The sequence below is a fragment of the Pipra filicauda genome, unplaced genomic scaffold, assembly GCF_003945595.2.
Source record: "Pipra filicauda isolate LSUMZ 115617 unplaced genomic scaffold, ASM394559v2 scaffold42_size3861933_pilon, whole genome shotgun sequence".
NCBI classification, from domain to species: Eukaryota; Metazoa; Chordata; class Aves; order Passeriformes; family Pipridae; genus Pipra; species Pipra filicauda.
The window spans coordinates 729,829-745,991 of record NW_024104565.1 but is presented as its reverse complement, the minus strand read 5'-3'; the positions used below and the strand labels follow the sequence as shown (position 1 = coordinate 745,991).

The window sequence follows — 16,163 nt, the reverse complement described above, 5'->3', positions numbered from 1 at the left end:
TACTGGCACTTCTGTAAGGAGGTCAGTGTGATACCATTTCCCTAGAGTCAGTGAGGGCAATAGCTGGACACATGCTCACCGTGCAATCCTGAAGGGCTGCATATGTTGCTGCTGCTGAAGAGCATGATGTGAGAGGCTCAGTCAGCTTAGCTTCAAATTCAGACACTGCCTGCTGCGCCTATGAAAAAAAGGCAAACCAGAATTTAAAACCAGCAGGAATTACATAAATGATTCTTTAAATAACATCTTTTAAATGCTTAGTGCTAAGAGAATATTATATCCTAAGCCTTTGTAGGGCTGAGTGCCTTTTGAAGTTAAAAGATGCTAACTGTGCTCAGCTCATCCTGACTGGCACAATAATAGTATTTAAATTATTTTCCTTACAAGCTCCAAACAAGTCAAGATTGAAGTTACAGTGTTTGTGAGAAGTACGGATGTGGTTTATTAGTGCAATATGGATGTGGTGCAATAGTGCAATATGCAGGAGAATCACTAAGGTTTTCTAAAAGACAGCATAATTTTTAAGTGTGTATATTTCAGCACCTTTCTAAAGCTGCCTTTTAAATAATTGAAAGCACAAATTTATGTATCTAGGTCTTGCAATTACTTTCAAATCTACTTATTTATTTTAGTCCATCTTATTATAATATACATTTTATACTCAATTTTTGAAAAATATAGAGTAATTCTATAAATTGCTGCAAATAATCCATTAAATTTTGCATTGTCTACCTGTTTAAGACTTTCTTCATATTTCTGCTGTGCTGATGCGTTCCCTGTGATTGTTCCTTCCAGTCTCTGTGCATGATCTCTTAGCTCTTCCCAATACCTTTTGACCTGAGTCAGTTTGGCTTTAATATGTGCACGTTCTCCAGAGGTAACAAACTGGGAAAAATACTCGGCTTCCTCTTCTAGTTTTAAGATTCCAGTTATTTTACCATCTATCCCTTTATTAATAACCTAAAATGTAAAGTAATGATAAAAAGAAGAAAAACAGGGTTTTAATTATCAGAATAATATTTTCCAATTACTTTTATTACTTGAGCTACTAATATCTTTCATCAAAAAATATATAAGAGGAGAGTTCATTAACCACTTGAAATAACTTGTTACAAAAATCTTTAATATGCCCTGTAAATATCCTTTTTCTTCTTGAAACTAGCACGGGAAAAGGTTTAAAATACAGCCTACCCTAAAAACAGTGTGTACAAAGAGCAATTAGAATTGGCTGAGATGCATATTTTTCTAAGCAGACAGGATAGCTCATATTTTTAGCATCTCTTACTTCACAGGAATGTAATACACAATTCTCTTTAAGATTCAAAATAAACAGAAGACCAAAAAATGTGAGTGTAACTGAAAAATACTGTTAAGGAGCTGAACCCCAACAGTTGGTTACTTACGTTTAATAAGTTTTCAAGTACTAACAAAATAAAACAAGCTATGATTTAAAAAACAATTGAGAGTGTTTTAATTTTCTAATTTAAAATACTAAGGTATAATAAAGGATAAATTTAATTAGATGATAAGGTGGGGCGAGTGTGCCCTTAGGCAGAGTGTTAGATAAAGAACCACATTACAATGTAAACAGGAAACCATGAAACAGGGGTGATAATGGTCTTTGGTACTTTTCATCTGTCTTGTACATCAGTTAGTAAATACGAATTAGCAATGGCTTTACATTTTATCAGCTTCATGACAGCAACTGTCTCCTATTATTTTGCACTTAGTTTTATTACAAATTAGAAGAAAACCTGGCAGCTACAACACCCAAGAAATAAACTTATAGTGTATCACATTCAGTGGCTATTTATTCAATAAGCACCAATGAACTTGGAAAAAAGTTTTTTTCACAACAGTTTTTTTTTAAATTACTGTTAATGTATCATGTCCACGGAGTTCTTCTCAAAAGTAATGGAAAACACTCATTGGGAGAAATCTGAAAGAGCCAAAAGTTTTCTTTGAAACTGAAATAGGCAATAGCATTCTCAGATATAAAAATGTTAAGATATGTATGTATATGAAATCAACCAAAAACTTTCTTGAAATTGCACTCTCAAAGCATAGGAAGTACCCAACTTCTGCTATAATTGTGATAAAAATACAGTATCTTTCTTGTCATTAGAAAGCTCAGAATTGGCTTACTGCAACATTCAGTCAAAAATTAGCAGGGTGATTGTCAGAAAAAAAGGTGGTACTATAAGAATTTATAGTGTCTCTTTATGCAATATATTCTGAATTAATTCAGATTATAAAATATCTTTTTTGCATGAGAATATGGTGCTGAGGAAAAATACTGGATTTGCAGCCCTGAAGCTGACATTATCTAACAATGCAGCAGATACAAATGAGGCAGTGCTTTCTCACTCCTACACTATTCTGTTAAATTCACTCAGTTACATAAAAGAAGGTGGATAATTGAGGCCTTCAAACTCTCACTGAGTCTGCCACTAATGGTAACTACTTGTGATAACCATCATTTTGTCCCACAGGAATTTTGGAGAAATGTGTAGGTGAAAATCTGGCTCTGCTGAAGTCGTCAGGGCTTTGCAATCAATGTCACCAAAAGTAGAATATTACCACTAAGATGTAGGTTCATTACATTTAGCTGACCCCAGGTTTTTTATCTGGTCAACCAAAGATATCAAGGAACACACAATTTTTTATTCATTTGCCTTATGTTGCCATACTCATTACTGATAGAAATGTACTAGAAACTATGAATGAAGTACGCTGATTGGTGTTGTGACAGAGTAAGTCATCAGGAAAATTACAACAAAACATGACAAATTCTTCAAAAGCAGGCACAAAGCAATGCTGCTGAAGTAGACCTCCATCTAGGTCCATGCATTGGAGGTTAGATGACTTGTTTCACATGTCACTCATAAAGCTCATCTGTTCACCCGCGGTACAATGACGTCCCCAATGCCTTATCCGGAGGACTTTCTCTGCTTCATGTCTGTTCACTCAGATCATAGAATCATAAAATTAGCTGGGTTGGAAGGGACCTCCGAGATCATCAAGTCCAACCCTTGATCCACTACTGCCACGGTTACTAATGGCACTAAGTGCCACATCCAGTCTCATCTTAAAAACTTCCAGGGACGGAGAATTCACCACTTCCCTGGGCAGCCCAATGTTTATAAACATCATCCGTTGACCATTTTCTTTCTCTCATGGTGTTTCAATATGTAAGAATTATGGTGGAATTTTCAGAAACTTTCAATGCAGTGTAAAAATCACTGCTTATATGCATGTATAGTAAGGAATGGCCTTTCTGGGAAGTTGGCTGGAATAGGCTAGCAGGGCTTAAGTAGGCTCCATTTAGAGAGGCAAGAACTGACACACTGTAATGCAATATTAGTATACTTTGATGCACTTATTTTCTGTCTTAAACATTGGAATCCTGTCCATCAATTACTGAAAAACAAGAAAACATGACAACGTATGCCACTGGAATAAGCGCATACACATTATTTCACAATGAAACTGGTTTTGAATTGCTGTGGTGATGAAGCAAGAACTCAAGCATTGTTTTATTCTTCAATGATGAACTCAAGAGATTTTATTTATTTTGTGTATGCAAAGTTGTGAACAAATTAAGAACACGAAACTCTCTTGATAAATTGTTTGTATCACATGAAACAAGGGCCTTAAGGGATCCTTTGGAAATATTTAGTGCCAAGCTGGTCTGCAAGCAGCTGCACACCTGTGCACTTTAGGAAGCACAAGTGGGTCACAGACTAGAGAAAATGGCAACGTGCATGAGGTACTGAGAAATCCTATACCCTTAGAAACATGCTGTTTCAGAGAAGGTACATTTTAAATGAAAGGGAGGATACGAAGTCAGCCCTTGAAATGCAATGCTTGGAGACAATACGCATCTCAGTTAGTAATACGAAACTAAATCACTATTTATCTATATCTACAGGAATGTACACAGACAAGTGTATATACACAAGACAGTTAAATATAATAGCAATAAATGGTATGTAGGTTTTCAAGCTACCAAGAGCAATAGTTTCTTTATTATTTCAGCATAAAAGATACATAGATCAAGTTATAAGTTTAGCTTGCAAGATTAAAATCAAGTTCTATAGCCACTAGCTAATATATGTTTTAAAAAACCCAAACCTTGTGTTTATGCAGCTGTTTTGTACATCAGTTGAGATTACTCAAAAAATAAGAAGAGTATAAATTATATTTTTAACCACACACACAAAGTCTTCATATATGTAAACTAAACACTGAAAGAGAAGGCAGCCTGTAGGAATTTTCCTTTAGTTTATGTAAAACCGTACTGCTTGGTATAGTCATGTATAAACTGGTACATTATCATGGTAGTTTTGAAACATGTAAAATGTCTCCCATTGGCCTCTAGCAAAATGACAGATAAACGGGCTTTCAATGCTAAATGTAACAAGAACTAATCACCTTGATTTGGCTGATCTGTATGTCCAAAGGAGATGATGATGTTTCCAAAGTTTCCAGTTCTTTTTCTTGTTCAGCTATCCAGATGGACAGAGCTTCATAATTATTGCCAAAATGATCCCACTTGTTTTTCACCATTTCCATGCTTTTAATACTAAAATTAACCAAATTAATTAGAGAGAATAAACAGTTTAATATAATGAAGCTGCCCATATTCTTGTTAAAATAAAAATGGAATTTATTCAACCTACAGGAGGATCTTTAAAAAACTCCTGGTTTTAGAGGACCAAGCTGTGTATCTAAATTCAAACTTGGTTCTCTCTTAGACTGTGCACCAAATTCAAACAGTTATACGAGCCATAGTGGGGACACCGAAAGGTAAAAGAAAGTACAGCTTTATTCATCAGCTGTACAAGAATCTCTTCACTGCAGGAAGGGAAGGGAAAAGGAACATCAATAGGATTTCTATGAAATAAAATGGAATTATGATTATATCAGAAATCTAAATATTTAGATAACTGAGTGCATAGATTTTAATCATTTAGTCCCTAGATCAGAATCATTACAATGTGTAATGTGGATGTACACATAGCCACCAGTGCTTGACTGCTTTATTAATCTTGCTTTTTCATAACAGCAATCTCCCCATCTTACAGGAAGTTTGTGTTTTCTGCTGCAATGATTTCATATCAAGCCAAAGAATGAACAACAGATGTGACTCAACTCCCTCAAAATTAATAGGTTTATGTTCTTTGAAACATACATTATAGGTATGTTAAACAGAGACAGATTATGACTGATTATTCTATGTCTTAGATAGCAAGCAAAGCACCTTTTTTTTTGTCACCAGTAAGAAGTCTAAGACCATTATACAAGGCCTAACAGCATTAACTTCCAGTATACAAGTTTCTGCTCCTTTCAAGTCATTGTAAAGAAACCAGTACTAACGTAGGCCCTGCACACAGTTTGCAAAACACACATTTTCTATTTCACTGAAAATATTAAAACTCCACCATAAAAGTTTGAATATTACAAAATTTCAAAATACATGTTCCTTTTAAATATAGCCTTAAAAACCATTCCATGTCAAAAAGTTTTTAACTTCTTTCCCCCCTTATTAAAGCTAGAGGAAGCTTTAAGAAAAAATGTAGTCTAAAAATGTAAAAATTAGTATTTTTATTTTTTCTTATTTATTTTCAAAATAAAAAAAAAATAGGAGTGTCAACAGCCATTTACTGATAAGAGTGTATGCAAATTCAAGTTACTTGTAAGAAATCAATGTGCAAAAATACTTCACTCAAGACCAGCCCAAGGAAATAAAACTGGAAGTCAGAACCAAGGGACCAAACGAGTGACATAACTGCTGAAAATCCTTCGCTTTTGTATCTGCTTTTCTGATAGTTTTAGGAAAGCCGCAGACTATAAAGAATATCATCCCAAACAGACTGCACAGCTGTCCATGCTCTCCTTAGAAAACAGGTGTGCTAAGTTCTTGCTGTGAAGAGCTGCTTAAACTTTTCACTCCTTTTCCTGTTCATTGGCATTGTATGTACCTTATGTATTTGGAATACCTTCACTTAAAATTACTTGTCCAAGATTTTTATTGGTGATGCAAGTTAAAACATAACCCTTACACACTTATTATATGTTCTCTACACTCACTACAGAGAGTTGTATATATTTGCATGTTTTACAGAAGGGATTTCATTTTTTATTATTTGTCACATTACCACAGATATCCTGTAAAATGCATATATTCACCTAAAATTATTTCATATCTACATTGGAAGGGTATATATATCAATGATGACTTTCATTTAAAAATAGGTGACATTATTTAAAAAATAAATATTCATTGTTGGAAGGGTGATTTTCTTGGATTGAAAAATCACACTAGTTTTCTCTCTAATAGTGAAAAAAATTATGTATAAAGTAAGGTATTCAGTAAGAGATGGTAGAATTTGACCACAAATCACTGTAGTACGTCATACTGGAGAAAACATTATATAAAAAATTAGATAACAATTGACTGCAAAGGCTAGTTATTCTGGCTTGTAACTGTTCTTCTACATCAGGAAGAAAATGGCACTAAATTAAAATCAGATTAGTATGGCAGTGGTCAATATGGGAAAAAAAATCCCAATAATTTGGGCATTGCCCTCGCTCATATTCAGATAGAGGTGGTGGTACCTGCTTAAACTTACACAGCAAATTATTCTACAGAGTAATTCTAGTAAGACAAGATATATGTGCTAATTCTATCTATTACTTGTGTATCAGATCTAGTATGTGCAAAAAATAATTTCGTACATATATATAAATGTATGCATGTATGGATAAAAGGAGAATAGCAACTGAAGTTGAGTAACTGAGCTGCTTATTTGAGAGAAGGAATTAAATTTTATGAATACAAAAAGCTACAAATATTTAACAAGCTTCTCTTGGAGTTTGAACTTTTAATTTTTCAACAAAATTTGGCAAATTATGCCTTCGATTTTGCAGCAGCAAAAGCAGCTTTTGATATTGCCTATGAAATATAATTGGGCATTCAGCTAAGATGAAGGCACTTCTTGACACTCCTAAGGAGAAAGTGGAATATGGAAAACTGAGGCAAATAGGGTAAATGTGCTGCTCTCATACTTGCACTGAGTTTTTTCTTTCTGAAAGAGTCCAGTACCTCAAGAATGAGCTTAATTATCCCTTCTTTACAAGACTGGGACTTAAAGATAAGTGACAGGTTAAATGTAACTTCTATTAACTATATATTATTAAAAAAATATTTGCACACACTCTTTTGACATATTTGGTACTATAACTTGGTTTTTATGCCAGGGCAAGCTGGAAATGATGGAGCTGATGAGACAACATGAAATGCTGACAAGGTATTCTAGAAATCTGATACAATCTTATAGTGAAGAATAAATATTAGGACTTGTTAAGAACATACTCTTCTTCAAGAGTAACTTCCACTTTTTTCACTTGTTCTTGGATTGATTTTGCCTGATGCTGAAGAGACTGCTTGTTCTTTGAACCAAGCTGTATCTCAGAAGAATTCTTCACCAGATTCTCAGCCTGCACTGCCATTGCTTCAGTCTGTTTAGAAAGTTCCTGTAAGGATGCAAGTCGTATTAATACAACTATAAACAGTTCCATATATTTATACAGAAAGTATTTTTCCTCAGTGTTTGCAGTTGGAAAAGAGTACCTGTGTCCTACGTGTATATTTGGAATGTGTAAATATCTAAAAACAATCTCTGAAGAAAGCTATTTTCATGTTGCATTTAAGAAAAGTTCATTTGAACAAACTAGCTTGAATTAAATTTATCAAGGGAAGTTATACATGCAAAAGTTTTTAACTTAACAAATCAAAATTTATTCTATAGCTCTGCAAGAAATTTATTTTTGAATTGTGGAAGATCGTATGCATATTTATTTAATTTTTAGATCCTACTATTTACAAAGTGGATTTTGCAGTATCTCATATTTTGTATTTTCCCTTTGTTTAGCAACTATTTTCTTTCACAAACGTTAAACCCATACGCCAAAACAATGGATGCTGAGCATAACCAAGATATGTGTAATTTACTATTGGATTTGTTAAAGGTAAACAGCAGTGTGAAAAGCATGGTGCTTAGGAAAAACAGAATTACTTCTCCAGTAGTAAATAAAATGGGCTGGGATAATTCTGTAACACTAATTGCAAGTGGCATATTCTGGATTATGTCCACAGTGTAGAAGTCTCTCCTTTTTCTCCTCAGGTCTAAACCAGTGTTAGTTGTCACATTTTCCATAACCTTGCCGAAGTGCACCATATTAATGTTCATATGCAAGTGCTCAACACTGGTTTAATAGCACAGATGATTACTGAGCACAAAATGGGAAGTCCTCAAAATCATCTTAATTTTCATGCATGTGCTTCAGATGCAGACTTTGAGTAATCCTTCATGATTTTTTTCATCAAATGACTTTTTACATCTAAGCAGTTTATGCAGTCTCTCATTTCTATATGCAATTTGCACCAGCATAATGGAAAACCATGCAAAGATTGAAGGCAATACACTCAGCACATGTCAACAAGCAAAGAAGAAAGATATCTCAGCTCCTATATTTCACACAGCAAATACCTTTGTCTGATCCAGTTCTGAGGAGAGGCTCTCTAAACTGCTAAAGTTTAAGATACGTTCAAGTACAGAGCTTGCTTGATTGAGGTATTTTACTACCGTTTCTTTGTCTCTTTCAAACTGCTCCCATTTATTTATTGTGACCTAAGAAAACAAACAAACAAACCCAAAACAGGAACATAAAGACAAAGAGATCAAAGGGGGGAAAACAAACTTTTCGTTGTAAGTTACTGAAGAAGGAAAAAAGAGAAAGTCCTGACATAAAACAATTTCTCCCAAAAAGCCATCTACTAAACAGATGCAAATGTTCTAAACCAAATAAAACTTTTCCCTTGAATTTTCACTGATTCATACTGTGCTGTGCTAAAAAACTCTGTTCTCTAAGGTGCCAGTAATGTTTAAATCTTATATTTGAATGTCCTATAAGAAGTCTGAAGTAATACATGCAGAGACTTATGCTTATGGTGACAGATAGTCAAAAATATCTAAAAGGATTTTCAAGTTCTTTATTGAAATAAATTATAGTAGAAGAAAATCCCTACTCACAGGAAAATCACATGTAAGAACTTATTTGCTCTTTTCTGATAATGCAGAATTTTGATTAACATACAGCATTTAATTCTCAGTCCCAAGAATTATGACAACTTAAAAATTATTTTCTTGATTATGAAGTAGAACTTAAGGAATTATATATGGGAATCCTTAGAGAAAACATGGGCTTCAATAATAAATGCTTACATAAAGAAGTTATTTGAGCTCTATGTTTCTCATCTGGTGTTTTATCATGGGGAATACTTTTGACTTCAAACATCTATATGGAAGAGTGGACAGGTGGATTACCATTCTGCTTAGGGAAATGCAAAGGGCAAATCACATATGGGTGCAAGAAGGTATAAATTCTAATCCCAGTGCAGTCAGTGATTAGTTATACAAGCTGAAACAATCCATTAGATTTCTCTGTGACTTTTTCCTTCCTTCTTTAAATTTAGGATGACGGCATGTATTTCACACAGTAGTTGTGAAGATTATATTTGCACAACATCATGTGATATTAATCTAATACCCAGCCTAAGGACTCTGAATTAAAGGGCGTCATCTTTAGTAACCAGGAGAAAGACCTTCATCTAAAAATTAATTCACAGATAAATTAATTAAAATAACAATTATGAATCATTTGGGACTTCTAAACATTTCCAAACAAAATACTGTTTCTTTATTAATTATGAGGTATACAGTAGCTTCAAGAAGTTTTCATGGAGGTGCTGACCATGAAAACCCCAAGGACCAACAGTCAGAGGTGAGAAACTGAGCTCAGGTTTTTTTACATTTAAAAAATGAGGGGTTTACTCAGTTAAAAAAAAAAAAAAGAATTAAAAAAAAAAAGGAAGAAAGCATAGGGCTTTATTTCTATATGCAAAGGACCCACCTGCAGTTGCTCTTCACGTTTCTCCATAGTCTGCTGCATGTTTTCCAATGTTCCCTCCAATTTTTGCAAATCTTCTCGCACTGTGCTGGGCAGTCCACCTTCAACCTGCAGCCTCTTGGCTTGGGAAATCTGCTTTTGCACATCTTGCCTTTTTGCACGGAGTCTTCTTGTCCTTTGCTAAAAGGATTCATCCAACAGGAATGATTAGACTTTTTAGCTCCTTTGGGAAATTAGCACAATGCAACCACTTTCCATTTTTGCATGGGTATGCAAGGAGAGTAACAGACAAAGGGATAAACTCTGGCAAGTACTCTTCAGAGTCTCATATACTCTTCAAGTATATGCCTAGGCTTCCAAACTGTCTATACACCTTTCTTGGCATACAGATGTGAGAAAAATAGTGAGTGTGGCCATTTATCCAAAAAAATATTTGAGAAAGTAGAAGTCACAGCAGTTGTGCAATCACAGCAGGAGTCTCAAGTGAATGTATTTCTCAGGACTGCCCAGAAACATTCAGGTCTACTCTGCACTTTCTTAAGGCACAGGCTGGAGCCTCAGATTGATCAGTGCAATGTATCAGTCTTATGGGAGAGCAGTAGGGGAATGGCTAAGTTGTGCAACTCTTTCTTGGATGTGTTTTGCTTTGTAGCACTATCAGAAACTCCTTAGACTACATCCTTTCTCCTTTCTAACTTGTCTGACCTATGCCAGCCTTGCTAAGTAAGCTCACAGTTCCCTGATCAATTCTGCTCTGTGTATCTTTGGGTCTGTGCCAAAAGTCTATTTCATATCACAAAAAAAAAAAAGAACTCAATGAGAAGTTAACTATTTCTACTAACTCTCCTAAGATGAATAAGAAATGTAGAGTATTAGAAGAGTGAATACAACCCTTAACACATACAATAGTGCTTACAAACTCCAAAGAGTTTAGGTAAGACACAAGTAAGACTTGGTAGTGCTTGGTCAGACAGTAAGCCATGACTGACCTTACAGAAATAGATGTTAATATAAAACACTTAAATAATGCCCAAACATTGGCAGTAAATTCTTCCTATTCTTATTAGCTTTGAGCAGGTTTTAATTTCCCATATTTGGCCTTAAAGGCCATGATTCTTGCTATATGCAAGCCATATCACTGATTATTATTGTAGCTTGTAGATGTTTTGATCTATTATCAGTGTGTAAAAAGCCTCCTGCTCTACTCCTACAGAATGGAGGCCTATCTGTTACAACAGTAGCTACCTAGAGAAGGAGATGAGGTTAGAGGTACACCTTCCCTCCAGCATTTAGAGTTGAGGCCACATCAAACTGCTGAAGTAGAGAAATTTCCAAAGCCAGAATTGTACCCAATTTCCCATGACTGAGTCTGAAATGCAAGCTTTAAAATGGTAAAAAGATAGAGTCTATATATTTGCAGAGTATATTTACCCAAAATTTAAAGTAATGAAGATTGTTTTTCAGGTGTTTTGTGCCTAAAAAAAATGTACGAAATAAAAGTTGAAAAACAAGCTCATCTTTAGGCATTAACATTTAAAAAATACTGAAAACCTTTTTCCTTAAAAGAAATGAATACTAGGCCATGTTAGACTGTTTCCTTTACAACTCTTCCAAGTTATACTAACGTACATCACAAAATTTTTTAATTACATAAATTCTTTCTTTAAAAAAAAAAGTATATGGACATGAGCAATTGTCCTACCTGATGATGAAGCAGTAGTTGCTGAGCTTGTAATAAACTTTCTGTGTCCAGGATCTTTTCAGCCTCTGCTTGGACTTCTCTAGAGTTGTTGATTAACTCTTCAATTGCACTTTTAACTTCTTCTTTGTACTGGACACAGTCTCCAACAGCACCTAAAGTATTTTCAATCTACAATTACAGATAACTTTAAGTATTTCATGTTGAAAGGCATATCTGTATTATAAGGGTACATTTATTATTTAGAATATTTTTTCAAAAAGTACAGTAAATTGTTTAAATTCAAACCATTTTTATCTCCAGCATTCTTGACACCTTTACCTTTACATTGAAAGAGTGTCTGTAGACTCAAAACGTGAGGAGACCTTTGTCTTGTTTAAACATACTCCCTTTGCCATATGACAAACACCTATCTGTGACAACCGCTTACTGGTGATCACTTAGAAAATACACACTCTTCTTATCCTTGTAAGCTTACCCAGATTCTGAAACACCTGCGATACTCAACTCACAAAAAATCTTCCTACCATTTGGACTGTCTTGAGCAATGCTTTGGTGAATCACAAATACATTAAAATGCCCTATTACCCTGGTTACATGGACCACAATGTGCATGTGGTGCAATATCCAGTCTCAGCTTGCGGAATTTTATAAAGAAAAAGGTATATCTATTGAACATATCTGAATGTTTTACCCTCTTAGCATTATTCAGCTAACTACTGGTGGTTGATTCTCAGTACAGGCTCTGTTCCTCATACAGTTCCTAAGTTTTAAGGTTTTAATTAAAGTATTCTGGATATTTTCCTTTCCCCTTTCTCCTTTCCCCTCCCCTCTCCTTTTTTCCACTTTGGAGAGTCTTCAGATTCAAGTCATTCAGTTTCCTATCATATAAATGTTTAGTTCTTACTCTCCTAAACCATTGCTGAACTCTGGAAATACCCAGTATCAGTCCTTGTCTAAACAGTATCATCCATCTGATTACCAAACTTTATAAATAGTATTCAGACTCTTAAGAATCAGCAGTCTTTTATATACAGTATAGAGTACCATTTAGATTATGCTTTTAGATTCAAAATAAGATTCTACCTCTTATTTTCTTTTATTATCTCCATTACTTGCACTCTCCTATAGTTCTGACTCTTAGAGGAAACGAAAAACAAAAGCAACGAAAAAAAACCATAAAATCTAAAAAAAAAAGGTAGTATCTTAATTTTTTTGCAGACACTCGGCAATCACAATATTGGTTGCCCCAATTTCCCAAACACAGTTTTCAGACCACAGAAGTTTAGACAAGTTTCAATAAATACACAGAACTTTTATATATTTGGAACCCTAACAAGACCTCTGCAAGAATTGACATTAACAGCAGAATTTGAAGTCTGAACTCTTTCTCTGTCCTGAATTCTTTGTGGGTCTATTCCACCTTCTAAGTGCAAGTTGCTCTAAGTTTCACCTGATTTTTCTTTTAAGTATATAAACTGTAAAGCAGTAAGTTCCCTGAGAGCCCACAGAACCCAGGAGTTCAGTGGTTCTGGGATGTTTTGCTTGTTATGAGTTAGAAATTTTCCATGATTTCCACAGTTACAGTATCTCATTATCATTCAGGCCTCAGAGAACTGCAGTCTTTTCCTGCAAGTTCAGGGCATGATACACATCCTTAATGACTAGAAACTACCTCAAAGTAGTGCATTATTTCAGCATAAAAGATAAGTAAATTAAGACAAGTAAAATTCTATATTCACTAGCTGATGTGCATCACAGTTTTGCCGATGTTCACTACAAGCTGATTTTAAAAAACTAGAAATACGGACATTTTGATTCGAGAAACATTTACTATGATACTTTCTAATTCTGCAAAGGGAAAAGATCCACTATTAATAATGTCAGTACGTTTTACCTGCTACCCAAGGAGTACAAATGAATTTTTTCTTGCTGAATGCTTGCAGTTTAATTAAAAAGCATAGCAGAGAACTCATGCTTGTGAAGCATGTCATTTCATGCAACACTATAAATGGAGAGTTCTTGTGTGTCTCATACTGTACCTCAGCCAGCAAATCTAGGAGTCCCTTGAAGTCACTGGAAAGTTTACAAAGCTCATCCTCTGTCTCTTTGGCCTCCAACTCAGGACATACTGCAGTCAAAACAGCAAGTCTGGATTTCAGCCAGCTGTGATTTTCTCCATGCTTGTGAATATGCTTCCTAATTTCCTACAGAAAAAATCAAAACATATTTTTGTCAAATAAACAAAATTAATAACTGGCATTCATGGAATCAGTTCAAAGATTAGTAATTTAAATGTACTACTTTGTTTTTAACACTAGAAATGTAGTATTTTTCTATTTGCACACCCTATCAGATTCTGTCCCAGTCAATGGCTAGGCTTTTGTATTTCTTTCACAGACTCCACTACTAGTTAGACTGTTCGTTAGTAAGTAATAGTGGAGTACTTTTCCCTCACAAACTAACATTTTTATTTACAATATATACATAAAGGGTAGATATCACATATATATTTTCTATAAAATGACCTTATTATTAGTTATAATTTAAATCTTAATTGTTGACTTTCCCAAATATACAATTTCATGTGATATAAAGTTTTGTGTATCTTTTTTCCACTTAAATAGCTTTCCCCCCCTTCCTTTCGCCTAGTAGTTCATTTATATCTTTGTGGCAGTGCTGATGAGATGTTGCTAGCAGTGAAACTGTGCGAGTAAATCAGACCCTCTGGAGCAGAAGTACCCTTTAAGCTTAAGCTCTATCAAGGTCATCCTAACAACATTTCTCTGCACAGTTAGCCTCATAACCAGCTCACAAACATCTACAGTATGTGACACTCCTATTTTTGCTTCTAGTATGTGAAAATAAAAAGAAAGAAAGAAGGGTCAAGCTGAGTTCCAAGTGACACAATAAATTATTGCCTAAAACTAATTTAACTAACCAACTCAACCTTCAAGTATTCTATCACTTCTGTTACCAGTCACCAATGCAAAAGTGAATGGTAGAATATCTTTTCCTCCCCATTATACTATTGTAGAAGAGAATTTTTATTAGAGATTTCCTTAAATAAGTAATTAAATGTAAGATGGTTCAAAAATCTGCAATCCAGAAATTTTTGCTTTTCTTCGCACAGCACTTGTAACTGTGCATAGAATAGAAGGAGGGGCAAATATTTATTCTATCTGTTCTAAATATACAGGAAAAGGGACCTGCCATTCTCTAAGTTATGAAAAGTAGGAACTTCTGCCATACTTTGCTGCATGTGCAACTTTCTCCTGGAAGTGTTTTTAAGAATACCAGGAATCAGCAAAGCTACTATGATCTCCATAGTGAGTCAGTTGCACAGTTTCAGAATAAAATTTTATCCAGAGTCCCAGTAGTGATGACAATAGCTTTGTTAGAACATAAACCAAGGGCTCACCCCAACAGATGCTTTACATTGCTTGTATTTGGCAGTATCATTAACACTTTCCTTTATCTTCTTTAGCTCTCTTTCTGTTGAAGAAATCCAATTTTCCAATTCAGAAAATCTGAAATAAAACATCATATAATGGAAAAAAAAAAAAGAAAAAAGTTAGACAAAAATTGCCACCACCAAATAGTAACCTCTTAAATGTAAGCAAAAAATTATAAAATCCACTCAAAGCCCCATTATAATCTGTGGAATTACTACATAAAGTATAACTTTCTACATGAAGCTAACATCACTGTATCATTCTTTACGTGGTATTGATCTATGATGACATATACAGGAGTGACCATGCATAAGGCTCTACAAGACCCAGCTAGCAATTGAGCTGACACCTGCTCTTATAGCCCTTCCAGGTGTCCGAATGTTCTGTTAGCTTCATGTATGTGCTGTCTATCTGGGATTTGAGCTCCTTCAGGACTCGTTGGCTGCTTTCCAATGTACCCCTCACTGGATCAGAAACTGGCAGTTTTTGGCACAGTTCTTCAATTCGTTGTAGCCTTTTCTCACACAGGTGGTAAGATCCCTTATCACCGAAGAACAACTGATGGGAGACAAAGCAGAAAATTCAATAAAACTACAAACTTGCAGAAATCACAAAGCATATCTATATAATTTTTTTATAAACTACTAAGATAAAAAAAAATCTTTAAAGACAAGAATTGCTCTAAGATGGGTACAAAGTGTTTAGTGGTTTAAATGTTGGTCAGAATTTCAGTTTATTATTGACATCGAAATTTATTTCTGTAAACACCCCCATGGCAGCGTATAATTCATACCATGTGTTCCTTGATCATTCTTTCATTGCCTTCTCTTGATAACACCTTGTTCTGTCGAGCTAGTTCAGCTTTGCACTCCTCCACTGTGACCAGGAACTTGCTTTTCTGTACTTCAATCTTCAAGTGGATCAAATGATACGGAGCTTCTGTTTGAAGATCCTACACACCCACGGGGCAATAAGGAAGCACAGAGAAAAAACACTACTCCTATTACCTCAGGGTGAAGTTACTACAAATAAAT

General features: G+C 34.7%; 1 protein-coding gene across 21 annotated transcripts in view; it reads right to left on the bottom strand.

Moving 5' to 3' along the window:
* SYNE1 (spectrin repeat containing nuclear envelope protein 1) overlaps positions 1-16,163 on the bottom strand; it is a 306,594-nt gene that overhangs the window by 185,887 nt on the left and 104,544 nt on the right. For all 21 annotated transcript variants that reach the window (XM_039385717.1, XM_039385719.1, XM_039385731.1 and 18 more), the window contains 11 exons: positions 15,923-16,081; positions 15,479-15,687; positions 15,096-15,204; positions 13,717-13,881; positions 11,678-11,845; positions 9,979-10,155; positions 8,556-8,696; positions 7,379-7,539; positions 4,435-4,585; positions 733-960; positions 80-178 (listed from right to left, as the gene is read on the bottom strand). In XM_039385717.1, coding sequence (XP_039241651.1) covers positions 80-178; positions 733-960; positions 4,435-4,585; positions 7,379-7,539; positions 8,556-8,696; positions 9,979-10,155; positions 11,678-11,845; positions 13,717-13,881; positions 15,096-15,204; positions 15,479-15,687; positions 15,923-16,081 — 1,767 coding nt within the window. The remainder of the gene's footprint in view (positions 1-79; positions 179-732; positions 961-4,434; positions 4,586-7,378; positions 7,540-8,555; positions 8,697-9,978; positions 10,156-11,677; positions 11,846-13,716; positions 13,882-15,095; positions 15,205-15,478; positions 15,688-15,922; positions 16,082-16,163) is intronic.